The sequence below is a fragment of the Teleopsis dalmanni genome, chromosome 1 (genome assembly GCF_002237135.1).
Source record: "Teleopsis dalmanni isolate 2A chromosome 1, ASM223713v2, whole genome shotgun sequence".
NCBI classification, from domain to species: Eukaryota; Metazoa; Arthropoda; class Insecta; order Diptera; family Diopsidae; genus Teleopsis; species Teleopsis dalmanni.
In genome coordinates, this window is record NC_051846.1 from 228,544,442 (window position 1) to 228,560,153 (window position 15,712).

General features: G+C 30.0%; 1 protein-coding gene across 1 annotated transcript; it reads left to right on the plus strand.

Annotated features, from left to right (window-relative positions):
• The first annotated feature begins 1,968 nt into the window (after nucleotides 1–1,968).
• Nucleotides 1,969–15,027, plus strand: LOC119667603 (protein kinase 4-like). Its single transcript, XM_038076906.1, has 2 exons — nucleotides 1,969–2,722; nucleotides 14,954–15,027. Exons 1-2 carry the CDS (start codon nucleotides 2,101–2,103, stop codon nucleotides 15,025–15,027), a joined length of 696 nt encoding a protein of 231 aa, XP_037932834.1. The 5' UTR covers nucleotides 1,969–2,100.
• Nucleotides 15,028–15,712: the final 685 nt, after the last annotated feature.

Sequence of the window (15,712 nt, forward strand, 5' to 3'; positions counted from 1 at the left end):
AGCCTTGCAAATCACTGAAGCTCCACATTTCACTCCCACAATTGGTCTTTTCGCTTCACTTCTCGACTTCTGGTAAATTAGTTAGCGAAATAAATGACAACCAGACTTAATGCTCTCTTGCACTGGTCTGAAATTGATATAGCACACGCTATCATACTCAAGTATAGAGCAAATAAAATCTCAATTGACTACACTAACTCTAACTTAAACCTAGATCTGAAGTTTGACTTTTTTATACCAAGTAGGAAAAACTGAATTTTTGACATTTGCACTAAGGTCTCCAAATTAGATGAAAGAGTTGAAAGTAAAATATTTTCTTATAAGCTAGGTCTTAATAAATCGATTCGACTAACAAACCACTGCAGTGTCTTTCAGACATAAATAGTGGCGATGCACTATACAACAATATGGGTCCTAGGTAATAAGATCACCTATATAAATATCGTATTATTTTCGGACAGTCAAACTGCTGTGATATCTCTGGTAGGCGTCCAGCTATATACTTAACAAATCGAGCATGACGGGCTTCTCTGAATGCACCTCATGATGGTTAGCTAAACATGTCAGTGTTAGGTACCTGGACACATGAACATCTTATTTCTCAGATATTCGTATCTCACTAGTGTCGAAATTCGAATATCAGAAAGCTGATCATTATAAGTTTTCAATTAATTTTTACCTATTAAGCTATATTCACTTTTGTATGCCATTTTAAAAAACTTGTTGACCGTACATAAGTCATAAAAAATTGCTAATCATAGTTTCTGTATTTATGTGTCATATAAAAATTGAATTCGTATGTATGTTTTGCCAAAATATTCTAGAATGATCTAAAAACATAAAATATTAAAAATTAGACTTCTGTCACATCGGAGATATAAGTCTGTATATAAATCCACAAAAATCTTAGAACAATTTTATTTACTAAAATGTTTTATCTGAAATGCTGCACAGCTAACTAATCCTTTACCGGTACTGATATTAAAAATAGAGCACAGTCTATGAGTTCAGATCCCAGCTTCATCATTTCTTTTTTAAAAAGAAAGTAAAAACTGTTTAATAAAATAAAATTTTTAAAAATTATATATACATATATTATGATTAATTAATAGAATTTATTATGAAAATTTAATCGCTCTCTGCATATTTAATAATTTTTTCATTTAAATTTTTAATTTAATAACTTAAGCAGCTTCAAAACTCAATACGTGCAAGTATGTATAAATTAAATTTTGTATGAAAATATTGGTTTTTGCTGGAATGAATTCGTTGGTAATATCAATAACCGACAGACAAACATAAGGGCCAAAATAGCACAAAGCCTCTTGCTTTATATACAAAGCATTTAGCGGTTGTCCTTTGCATTAATTAATACTGCAAATATATGCCCAAGTAAATAAAATGAAGCTTACCGGATTTGCTAGTTAGTTAAGGAGTAGAACATTGCGCTAACATACATGTGTATATATCCATACATATAATAAAATATACAGACGAATATAAATGAGGCAAGAATTCGCCAATATTACGTCAAAATAACAAAGCTCTTAGCAAGTTATTTGCAATTGGAATATTTTGCAGTTAATAACATTAGCCATCGCTATTTGTCAAATGAATTGTGTATAAATGCAAATAAATACGTTAGGCAAATTGTGTATTTAATGAGCAGTGAGTGTGCGTAGGACTAAAGTCACTCTTATCAGCAAATGACAAAAATCATTTCAAACATCATTAAACATTAAGCTTCTAAGGAAATTGGACACTGGTGATTAGGCGTAACGAAGCAGATTGACAGAGTTTAGAGAAAGAAAATATTTTATTTTATTTTGAAAAAAATTGTAACTAAAACTAAATAACTTAGTTTAATTATGAATAATATAAATAAGCTTATATATAATCAGTTTAATTATACAATATATACTTTCGCTTACTCATATTCATAATCTTTCTTATTATATTTACAGCTTTATTTTGCAACACCCAAACGCCTATACTATCTTTGTATCACTTGGTTGTAGTCAACTTCACTCAACAACAACAACAACAGCAGTAACAATATATATATTAAACGCAGCAATAACAATAACAACTCATTTCAAAATGAATCTCTTAATGTTATCCGTTCTTTTGTTAGCCATGTTGGCATTTCAGCCGACATTGATTTATGGCTTGAAAGGCTTGGCATCCGCCAATGTACATAAAAACGGAAGCGGAAAAAAGCATTCAGTATTTGCAAAGTCATTTCCATCATCAGCATCAGCATCATCGTCATCGTCATTATCATCATCATCGGCAAAATTGGTGTTAGCTATGAATTCGGGTAATGTTTTGGTGCGTCCAGCGCGTGATGCGGTTGATATGGGATCATCAGCTGTTCCAGTTTCTGTACCTAATAGCAACAATAATGGTAGCGTTGGTGCTGGCAGACGTGGTAAAAATAACAATAATAATAATAAAAAACTTAACAAGAACATGGTACCGGAAAATGCATCAAACGGAGGCCATAAACACGCAGATAAGAAATTTTCAGCAGCTGCAACCAATCAACAACAACAACAACATCAACATCAGCAGCAGCATCAACAGCAACAGCATGGTAATAACAAAAGCAAACAGCGCCAATTGCTCAAGTCACAACAACACCAGAACCATGGCAAACGCGCTGGCAGTAAGTCGAAGTCTGAAAATGTTGAAAAATCCGGCACTGATGGCGCTAAGTCACGTAAGTAAAGTTTTGAGACATTTTTCTGTCATTTATTGCAAGAATACTTCTTTACTTTTGTTTGCGGTGGCATAAATATCGGCGTTAAGCTTAAGTTGTGCATGTGGCTTATTTGGCATTAAATGCGCTCCTTACAAAGTTTAATCATAAAGTTTTAAATTAAGAAAGCTCATAAAAAATAATTAAAAGTTACTCATACGCAACGTTGTGCAGCATTCGTTTATGCGTTTGTGTTGTGCTGACAAACAAGATTGCAAGTAAACAGATAAACACACTTAAAGGCAACACTTTTTGTGTGAGGGAAGCTTAAAAAAGTTAGCAAATATTTTACAAAAATACGAGCTAAGACCAGACATACTTAATCAAAATTTTATAAATTATGCAACATGAATTGTGAAATATTTTTGGATAAAAAACTATGGTTTCTTTCCAGCTCTTGTTAAAGATTATTGCAATATTACAAAGTTTATTTAATTCTTATTACTAATTATGTTTTAAAATCTTGAAATAAGGATTATGAAAAAGTATTTGGAGCACTGCAAGGAAACGAGAAATATTATATGAGATATAATGACGAACCTAATCAACTAATGAAAGGTGACACAATACTCAAGCACATAAAAAAATAACGCTTCAAGTAAATAGGAGACATTGTGTGGATGCCAGAAGAAAGAGGAGCAGACAGAGTCTTCAAGAATGAAGTTAGAGCAACGAGAAGAAAAGAAAAACCGAGAAAGAAATTTAGTGACAATGTTTAACAATATCAATATCTGAGAGATATAAATGTCATTAACTGGAAAGCCATAAATAGAGTAGAATCCAAGAATGTCGTAAATCTTGATTAGGTCCTAACTATATAATCTATAGTTATGGATGATGATGATGTTTTAAAATCGTAGAAGCATAAATATATATGTTTTTATTTGATTTACTATAGATATATCGAATCAAATTAAAACAATTATGATTTTAGATAAAGAAAATAGGTCGTTTTAGTTTATTTAAAGTAAAATAAGATTGACTATGCAAATCCTGCAGTCAATCTACAAAAGTTTACAATTCTGTAAAGTACCAGATACATGCATAAGTTTCAGGCTTAACTACAAACACATTGAGTCCGCCAAAAACTAGTATCTTTATTTTATCGTTCAGCGATCTTGTTGAATTTTGTGCCTGCAAAAGAATATTTGCGTCCCACATGGCTATTCTGATTTAAACAAAAGAAAAAAGTAGCTGAAAGTCATCGTTTGCTGATGACATGTAACACATGGTTAATTAAAAGTGGTGATTTTTATGTAAAAGAAGTTAATGGTTGATAACATAACTCAAACTTAACAGAAATTGTGTGACAAAAAATAATGAGCAGGTTTAAGTGATATAGGGAAGATCAATAAACGGAATAAATAGGTCACACATGATTTGACTAAACGTCAAATAAAAAATTGCAGTCACTTGTGATATACTCCTTTAACATCGCGAAAGAAAATAACGGAAAAAGAATTTATTTTAAAAATTTTTATTGGAAAAAAATAGTAACTCTCACCTGTCGAAGCCGGTTCTTCAACACCAATGGCGAATCGCTTCGGCAACAAAACCATGTTTTGTGTCTAAAGGGACCAGTCAGAAAACTTAAAGCCCGACGAAACTGTTAACGTACAACTTTACCGAAAACAAATGCTTATTTTAAGTCACACATTGATTGTAAGACGACCAAGTTCATGCAAGAAGACATGGAAAGTGATTTTGTTACACGATACCGTAAAATTATTTAGATGGGATATCCTTCCGTCATACATTCGCATTCCCAGACCTGGCGCCAACTGACTATTATTTCTACGCATCAATGGGGCACGCACTCGCAGAGCAGTACTTTAATAATTTCAAGGTGGTTAGAAAATGGCTCGATGAATAGCTTGCCACAAAAGACAAGCATGATAAACATAAATTTTCTAAAAGATTGGCGAAATATGTAGAATTAAAAAAAGGAATTATATTCGAAATTAATTATTTCACTTATAATACATTAATCATTATAATTACAATTTATTAACAAGCTTGTTATTATCTAATTAATTTTTGAAAATTAATTAGATACGTTTTATATGTAGCATTATTAAAAAAAATAATTCTTATTGACTTTATACCCGTGGCAACTTTTTCTAAATGTTAACCTCATTACACAAATTCTTAGATATGCTACACATAACAGCCATTTCCTTACATTAAAGACTTAATCTGTTCAAATTCATAAATCCACCAAATATATAACTGAGCTATAAACTGATTCAAAACTAAACAGATTTTAGCGGGTAAATCTCGACTTTTTAACCAAGCCGAAACAATTTACCTCTGCAGTAGTAAACCAGTAAATCGAACCAATGATTCAGAGTATTCTCGAATTGCTGAACTAAGCTATTTTAGAAATTTATCCAATTCATAGCCCTGTTATAAAATGTCTCCACTCAGTTATCCTTAATCAGCACAAAATTTCACTTAAAATAAATTATTTTTATAACATTCTAATAAAGTCTTTCAACTAAATTACCCTCACAACAACAAATGTACAAAAATATATTTTAATTTTTTACAATTTTTCTTTACCATTTGAACCAACTTACACAGCAACCAACCTTTTTCTTCTCTTATCATATTTATAACTTAATAAAAATTCCACATACGCCGGGTGGGCCAGCGTCACAGAACATTTAAATAAAATAAACTTGCGAACAATAAATTAAAGTAAAAAATCGTTTTATGTGGAAGCACGTTTTAATCTTAACAATTTTTCACATGAAAGAATGTTAAATTATTTACTTGATTTTTATTTGAGAAATTTAAAAAAAAAATCTTTTAAAAGCTCAAAACCACAACATGTAATTCTTGAAAGCACTTCCATTAAACTCGACTCAAACATATTTAATAACTTTTAAATAAGCAATGTAGCAACAAATTTCTTATATCCTATATGCATACAAATAAGACCTGCTATGTCCGTATAGGCGAGTGGAATCAAGTTAAGGATAATGGTCATTTCAAGCAAAGGCTCAATACAGCCACTTTTTTCACCCCTACACTCTCAACATCACTCACACATGCAATTATCATTTTATTTATAGGCAAAATGTTTACCAAAATATCAAAATACATTTATATTCTATATTTCCCAGCGCTGAGATACTCTCACATAAACCTTAAGTAGCATAAAAATGGTTTGGGTTCGAATTGAATGAATTGGATTGGTTTAGGTTTAGGTTTAGGTTTCTTCAGATTCAATATGGCAGGCAGCATTTGTGCTTAGTATGTTCGTTTCCCTTACTGGATATGGGGCTTAAGTAAATAAATGTGTTGTTTACATTTTGAAACATTGCTTTCGTATTGAAAAGAGTTTATCTATTTGTAAACATCTTAATAACTTTATTTGTTTATTTCGAAGGATTCCTTCTTGCGTACTCGTACATTCGAACTGAAGTTTACATTACTTAAGTATTATGTTTGCATAACCTTGTGTAATAAGATTAGATTCAGAAGCTGTTTTCTATATAAATTTAATTTTACCTATCTCATATGGCACAAAGCAATAAATATTTAAATGTAAATATTGGCAAGTGAATAATCGATTAAACTAAGTTTTATAATTAGTTTTACTTTAAAATAAATTGCCTGAAAATTGAATACAAATTTTGATATTGGATATGTAATTTTTTAAGAAAACATATTTAAAATAACAAAAATGTTAGTGTCTTTTAATCAACAACACAGCTACAACAAGACTTAAATGTGTTATCATTTCATTATCTATCATATATATTATTAAAACCCGCAGATGTCATTTTTATAGGAAGGGTAAACATACAATAAGGACTCAATGCAATAAATTCAATAAGAATGATTTGAAATTATAAACATTCTATCAAGAAAGTACCAGGCATTGATTATTTAAAAATCCTCTTTTAAAAGAGATTGTCCTAAATCTTTTTTTTGATAAGTTGGCAAGTTTGTCTTCTATAGTCGCGATGAGTTTGAGCAACACTTTTCATATATTTTGTATGACATATTGTCTTTAGCGATTTTTGCAACGAAAAATAATACCGAAAAAAGTACATGTCTTAAACTAACACTTCATTGTACCGAAGCATTGAAAATGTTTTATAAGACTTATGGTAACTCGATTTTATTAAAAACAATTACTTATTTATGGTATTGCAGAAGCAGTCGAGATGCGATATATGACTGTATGGTCAGAGAGTACATTTCTCACTCAACCGTAAAGGGGAATGATGTGTCGACCATATAATGTCTTTGTCCACACATGTCCCAAATCTTTTCAGTTTAAAAAACCAATCAGAAGCATTTAATTAAGCATATCTCTACAGTTTTGTAACTACAGTAAAAATAAAATGGTGTTTGAATGTCCTTGTTAATGGACAAAGAAACAACCTTTGAAATTTCTGTATCTCACTAACAAATTGGACCATTTTGAACGATTTTTTGGGACTGAAGCTCATCACTACTCGATGAAAGTTTCGAATTTTCTGCAGTAATTCAATCTTTAAAAACTCTAAACACATGTTAGTACGAGTCAATTGCAATCCCACATGCATGAAAGGCATTGTAACTGGTCATGAAGCATGGATTTATGACTTTAACATACAAACCAAATATCAACCTCCGAAATGCTCAAAACCGAAAAAGGCTTGTCAAAGTCGGTCTGTGGTGTTGGACACACGAAATTCTTGACAGAAGGTTAGACAACGTATAATGAATATTATATAAAGTCATGCGGCATTTAAGAGAAAAATTCGTCAGAAAAGTCCAGATTTGAGAAAATTAATATCATGAATTTTGCACCACAACAACGCACTATCTCTCAAACCCACCATTGTGAACAAATAATTGACCATCGACTACCTATCGACTCTGTACCATCGTACCCCGTACGCGTACAAATAAAGCATGTCTTTATAAGTCCTTCCATTATGAAGAAATTTCTGGTCAAAAATTTAACAAAACTTATCGAGCAGTCACTGTACACTCCTGATATAGCTCCGGTTGACTTTTTTCTATTGTCGAGACTCAAAAATTATTTGAAAATTGTCTCACACATTATGGGTATTCTTATGCACTATACATATCTCTATTTTAAAATTAATTGATTATTGATTTGGTTTACGACAGATTCCGCAACAAGACTTAATATTTTACACCTAACTTAGAGAAATATTAATAGAATTTAACTAAAAGATGCAAAAAAGCTAATATTAATTATCTATTTATTATTATCTAAAAGCTATTTTATTAATCTATCTTTATATCACTCTCTCACTAAATAACCTTTCAAAGTTATATTAAATGATAGTAACTAAAATTGTAAAATTAATTCTTAGCATCCCAAAACATTTCATTATCATATCCCTAGGCTAATTTTAAAGCTAAAAACATACCTTATAGATTCCTACGATAAGAAACTTTATACAGAAAAGTAAATAAAATTTAATTAATTTTATTTTTAAAATGAAAAAAAAAAAATTAAATTTCTGCAGAAGGAAGCAAAAATATTTTAGCGTTTTTAAGTTCAAAAATAAATGAAACTGTATACAGTTCCAAAGGTCAAATGTTTCCTAATAAACTAAGTAAAATAGCTGCCATTTTAAAATTATACTTTTCATTATAGCCGAATCCTTGGGTCCTTCATTCACCCACCGTAATTTACAAGCACTTTCTTACGCACAAAAGCCAATTAAAATGATTCCTTTGTGTATTTTGGGTGATAATTTGTGTGATTTTCTTGTAGAAAATTTTTTCATCAACTTAAATTTACCACTTTCTTGAGAAAATTTGCAACCGTTGCTAGCAAATTGTAGCAAAATACTGATTAACCTTAAAATTTTACTCATTGAATACAGGGTGAGATATTGTACATGTAATGCGATAACAGTTAGAAAAAAATTTTTAATCGATATGCGAATCCTACTTCTTTCAGTGCTTTGCTCTTTATGAAATAATTTTAAAATAATATGTAACATATATCTATATATTATACGATAGTAAATGTATTAGATATAATATCATAAGTATATAATATATAATATAAATATATTATTATAAATAGAAAGGAATAGAAAGGTACTTTGCGACTCATAAGATATATTTTACTATCCCTAGAGTGTGTCTGCTTAGTTAACCTGGACAACTTAAAACTATTGATAACCTTAATAATGGCTCTTCGTTTTAGTTCCCAAAATCTTATTCAACGAAAGCAAAGTTAAATAGATAAAGGGTTATAGTAAAGAAAAATAGAAGAGATAAAGATAGAACATAGAAAGAAGATGGAAAAGTAAAGTTAAATTAGTTTACGTAAAGAAGCTTTCTGGCAATCACTACGCATATACCTATATACAAATTTTCAAAATAAAAACAAAGATTTTTTAAATAGTTTCATATATCCGGTTGAAATAACTTATAGATATATAAGAAATATCCTTACGAAATTTTTACATTTAGTCTATTCACTCTCTATATATTTATTTCTACTATTTGATGAGTGCATTCCACTAGAAAAATCTAAAATCTCAGGAATCTTTTTAAGTTCTAATTTAGATCTAATATAAATCTTAATAGAATAATCTCCGTTATGTGAGCTTAAAAATTTGTTCTAAATTCGCTTTTTCGGTGGTGTGGTAAGTAAATGAGACTTATATGTTAGTTGACCGTAACATAATAACATATCGTAATAGCAATAGCACTATATATAATAGCATATAGTAAATGAATTAAAAGCTCCGCCGCTAAGAATACTAACTAACAAAGGTATATTTCTTATTCTAATTTTTTCATTCTTCTTCTACCTTATTTTTCTTATGCTTCGTCCTTTTTATTTCCATTTTCTTTGTGTTCTTCCTTATCTTCATGCTCTTATTCTTATTCTTTGTATAATTCGTCTTCTTCTTCTTTTTCATCCTCTTCTTCTTCTTCATCTTCTACTTGTTCCAAGAACATTTTTTCCTTCAAACATTGAATAACATTATTGGTATTTTTATTATATCCTCATATTAATGAAGTAGCGATCTTGTACTTTAACTATGTGAACTGATCCACTGATCAATGATCGGTTTAGTTAAACTGTAAAAACACAGTTTCGTTGGAATTGTGGTTTGTTAGGATATCCTCAGCCTTCCCAGAGTCATCGCAAAAAATTCAATCAAAATATGCAAAAACGTATTCCTTTAGGTTTTAATTTATTATTTTTTAATAAATATAATATATAAATTATTACATAAAAAATAAAAAAATCTGATTTATGTTATTCAATAAATACCACTGGATCAGGATTTCTGTTTGGAGATTTTGTGCCTTAAGGTATTACCGAAGTATTCTACTTATCAACCTCTCCAACATTTCTCTTTCTTTTTTAAATGATTTTAAGCACACATCGACAAAATCACATTTCGAAGGTCTCAAAAAATATTCATAGTTACTTACTATACTAAGAAAACTATAGCATTTCAGCAGCCGTATTCTTAATATAGGGATAGCTCTTGGAAACAAACCACTTTTTTCATCTTTAGAAACGCGAATCTTGTCTTCTTGGTGTATAAAACTTGAACACATGCTTAAAACTTAGCTGAGTTTGAGTCCAACCCTTAGTACTTGAAGTCAATTGCCATTATGAACAATTATATCCAAAAAAATATTTTTGAAGATTGTCGATAATAGACATCTGGTAATATCCGAAAGAGCTATAGGGTGATCAACTAATTCAATTATTTGTATTTAAAATTTAGTTGTTATATATTGCCATGTTCTCCTTTGCTATTTTAAATAGATTTTTTGTCATATATGTCCTTAAATAAATTTAAAAAAGTATTAATTTTTGTGTATTAAATATTAAATAACAAATATATTAACGTTTGTTTGCTATAGCTATTATTGCTTCATACATGCAATTAGAAAGATATCGCAAAATTTATAAAATCGATTTTATATAGATTTTATATTTTTTTTAACATATTTTTTATTTTTATTATTTATTTTTTTGTTTTTATTTTTTATTTTTTATTTTTATTTTTATTATATATTTTTTATTTTTTATTTTTTATTTTTATTTTTTATTTTAATTTGTATCGAAATTTTATTATTTCATTACTCAGTTCTAATAAATCCACAGTGAAGTAAGTATATTAAAATTACTCTAAGCAATGCCTGTTGTGCTTCTATCATTAAGCACCCTGTTAAGTCCTTTTTAAAGCAGTTTTATCGGCCCGCATTTTATTACCTAAATAAGGCCGCAAATAATTCCCAAAAGTGTAACCGACAATGTTTGATTACTGGCGCGTCAGTCGTAGTCGTTCGCAATATTAAACCGTAGCAGTTAAGGATGTTTACACACCCACACGCTTCCAAATTAAGGAAAAAGGTTAGTTGAAACTGTGCTTATATGTCGGAATGTGAAATGTTCACCTATCTTATATCCTTCCCGAATTCTTTACCTTAAAGTTACAATGAAATTATTGACTTTAACTTTTTGACCTTTTTTGCCAGTTGAATTTTTTTCGTGTCATTACAAAGGATATACACAATAATGTTGATTTAAATGCAAAATTTTACAATTTTCTCTTGCGTACTTGAAACTACTAAAAAAAAAAATTGTATAGTGAACTTATAAAAAATTGGTTCCATTGATCTCTTTATGTAAGAGTAAAGAATGCTGCAAAAGACCGAGGACAGCTTCAAGAGTCAATGAAAAAAGTAACTCTTATTTAAAGTTAACGAAAGAATACCTTTGCATTTGCTTCTTTGAAAGGTCATACGTTTGCAAAAAGATTCCAAAAATAAATTCAAAAATAAAAAAAGAGAACTTTTTTTTTAAGGAATTCTTTTGTTATTGTTTTTCTACAAAAACTGTACTTGGAAAATATATTTTTCAGTTTTTCCTCTTATTTTACTTCAATTTATTTTCTGCATTTTTTGCATGCAATTACAGCGTTTTTTTCGCCTCAAACAAAAAATAAAGAATCTTTTTCGATCTCGTTTCCATTTTATTTATTTTAACTTTTATTTTATTAAATTTATTTTATTTTACGGATGTATAAGGACACCAATTTTAAAACACTTGCGGTACTTTTAAAAAGGTCAGCAATTTATTTTTTCAGAATAGCACAAGATCTTCGGAAACAAACTTGGGTTACATCAAATAAAACAGGATATTAGTTTTCAGTTAAAATGAAAATGTATAGTATTTCTACTTATTTGATATATAATATTGTGTTTTATTGAATTTTTTAAATACTTTGATATGCATAGTAAATTAATTTAACCCTTAAACCCAAGATAATATTACTCATATACATAAATCGTATCATGACAATAGCATGATTTCGTTGGTTGGTTGCATTGGCAGGCCATTAGATAGCTGCCATGTACCTCAATTAGCAATTTTGCGCCATTTTGCCACCACATTCCTTGCAAAAACCCTTAGTATTTAAGAGTAGAGACTAAATCCATCTCGTCAAATTTAGAAAATGTAATAGGTCTCTCGTCTTCACCGATGAACAGTTTGATAAACTGTTCAAGAAGTATCTTCCTAAAAATCTATTTCTTCTGAACGCCGAAGCTGAACTCCGTTCACATTGAAAATGTATAATGGTTTCTTTTTCCAGCGGGTTTCCACAACTTCTTCAGTGAGGATAGATAAAGAATATGCAGTTTCTCTGCGTAGGTTACTAAACACCCATGACCAGAGAGAACTGCAGTAAACCTTGTAATGTAGACGGGTCTCTTTTGATGAGTTCAGAGTATCTAATTTCATTATAGGTAGGCCATGTTAACTTTAAAGTTGCACATGACTGACCAGAGACATGACCAATATACACCAATGACCAGAGACAACTGCAGCAAGCCTTGCTGTGTTTACGCGGTCTCTTTTGATGAGTTCAGAGGATCTAATTCATTATAGGTGGGTCATGTTAACCTGGAAGTTGCAAATGTCTGACCAGAGACATGATCAATGATCAGACATTGCTGCAGTAAGCCTTGCAGTGTTCACGCGGTCTCTCTTGATGAGTTCATACAATATCTCAGAGGATCTAATTTCATTATAGGTGGGCCATGTTAACCTGGAAGTTGCACATGACTTAAGTGTTTTCCATCTATTATTGGCAAGTTGAAGTAAGTAGAGATAAATACTTCTCTAAATGGCCTGTAGCGTAATATACACCGGTACCATCAGAAACACATCCAAGGAAGCACCACAGCGGACTAAACTTCCTATGTCCAGAAACCCAGATAAGGGTGAAGGGATAGCATTATTTAATAAATATAGTTAATAATCTTAGTAAATCATAAAATAAATTAAGCAATTTATTTCCAATAAAATGCATAGTCAAAACTGCTGAGTTGTTATTTGTTGATAATAATCCAGAGAAAAAGAAAATAAAATCCTGTTTCATCAAAAAAATCGTGTTCAATCAAAAAATTCCTGTTTCATGTAAGAACCAGCATAGCACATAACACCCAATTCAGCAGGATGATCAAAATATTTTTTCATATCTTTGTTTTGTAAATTGGAACGAGATAGTATTAATTCAGTTTGCACATATTGCTATGTCAATTTCCCTGAAGGTTATTTGACTGTTATCCTGTCACTGCCACAAAGAGTAAAATAAATAACGTTTTTCAGAAAAATAAAAAAAAAAAGAAGCAGAAAAACAACAAGAAGCAGAAATTTTGTCGAAAAGAAGTGCTCAGAAAAAACTTAATTACATTTTTCTGTTTGCTTTTCCACAACATTTATAATTTTTTCATTTCATAACTCTCAGATGCCACGAAAACCATCCACTTTAATTATTATCCTTTTGAATTTACCATACAATGCCAGACATTTTCATATTATTTTTCTTTACATACTTTTTTTTTTGTTTTTTTTTGTATTATTTCAACTACAAGTGCTGACATCCTTGCGTACACACCGAACTGTTCTCCTTGAAAGGAGTTCATAATTTTCTCATTACTTCTTACTTATAATTTTCTTACTTCATAAGAGTACAATTCTTCTTTTAATTTTAATTCATTTACCCAACATTCTTATATTAACTTATACGTATATGTGTACGCTGAAGATAAGCTATATAATTAAAAATTAGTAATTTTAGTTGTGAATTTTTTGAATGAGAAATTTATTATAGTTCATTTTTGGACATAAAAGTTTGTTGGTACCCCTTATCTGATCGAACTAACACAAATTTATTATAGTTCATTTTTGGACATACAAGTTTGTTGGTACCCCTTATCTGATCGAACTAACACAGCTGTTATCCTTGAAAACGTAGCTTTATTTATAGCGTTTTTAATTGACTGATCTGGATTCAATCTAGATTTCCTTTCGGTCTGTTAAATTTTATAACCCAATCGAACGTCTTTCGATGAAATCACAATTTACCTGCCATGTATTTTAAAACTGGCAATAGGTATATCTAGAGTGTTGTAAATTAATCTCAAATTCTATACATTTCGCTACAAATTAACCAATGGAAAATGAAAATTACACTAATGCTGTTTTCGATTGGTAAATCTGGATTTAATCTAGATTTACTCTAAATCTATCAAATTCTGTTATCCAATCGAACATTTTTAGAGTTATCTTATATTTTTGTAGTAGTATTAGTAGACATTTGTATATTTCAGATATACATATATCAAATCAAATCATAGCTCATCTGTCAAATCATATAAAACATCTGTTAATTTCAGAGTAATTTTTATACTCTGGCAAAATATCTAGAGTGTTATAAACTAATCTCGAGTGTTATACATTAATCTCGAGTGTTATACAGACTTACCAAACGAAAATGAAAATTACACTAAAAGTTCATATTAATTAAAAAAGTTACTCTAAATTTACCAATCGCAAACGATATTAGCTTATAGCTTTATTTGGTTGTTTCACTTGCGCTTGAATGGGCAAATCAAGCCCATTCGTACGTTGACCACTACGGTACTTTTTGGGATCCTTCTAGCCTGCATCTAAAAAAACACTTATTCGGGTTGCCAGAAGAATCCATTGTTTGAGCTCAATTGAACTTTGGTGTACCAGATCACTCCACCCTAACCAAACATATACAATATATTGTATATATAATATATTATATTATTTTGTAACATTTAATTTTATTATATTTTTTTTCTACTTGATTAATAATTAATTTTACATTTTTACAATTTTGTTTTTATTTACAGAATCGACTTGCCGTTATACTAAGAGCGCTTGGACTGAATGTGATGCCAAAACCAATATGCGCTCCGGAACTTAACATGAGAAGGCGAAGCCAATTGTTTACCCACCGAACTATGCAAAAAGAAATGCAAGAAAAGTAAGATAAATACAATGAAAAATTATAAATTTATTATATACTTATTTTGTAAAAAAACTTATTATATGCAAGGTTAACACCCCGGTGTCTCCGAAATCCGGCCCCTGCGCTGTTAGAATCATGTCACATTAATCGATGCGCCTGATGGCCTACAAAGGGTCTTCCAACTTGATTTGTAATTATTTCAAATCATTATTAACAATATATATAATATATTAATAACGCGCATATATAAGAAAAGATATATCAAAAGTTATATATTAACTTTAAATATCGAGATTTTCGAAAGTAGTTGAACAACAAAAAATTATTTTATATTATTTTGAATGAGATTGAATTTTGACTGACCATACGGCCCTATTTCGGTATTGCCAAGATACCTCAAAGTCGTCTTGGAAATAAATTTTGTATTTTCATATCGTAAATAATTTTGTGAGACTACAGAGTACCAGGAATCTAGCTCGTGCCCTGTCAAATTAAAAGGTTAGAGTCCACGCTCCTGTAATCACTGACGTAAGCCGTACTTAAGCTTATGTTCGCCACATTTTTCTAAGTTGTTAGTTAGTTATCTGTGAAAGTATTATGTAGCAAATATTCTTGTTAACAAAATAATGAAATAATTATA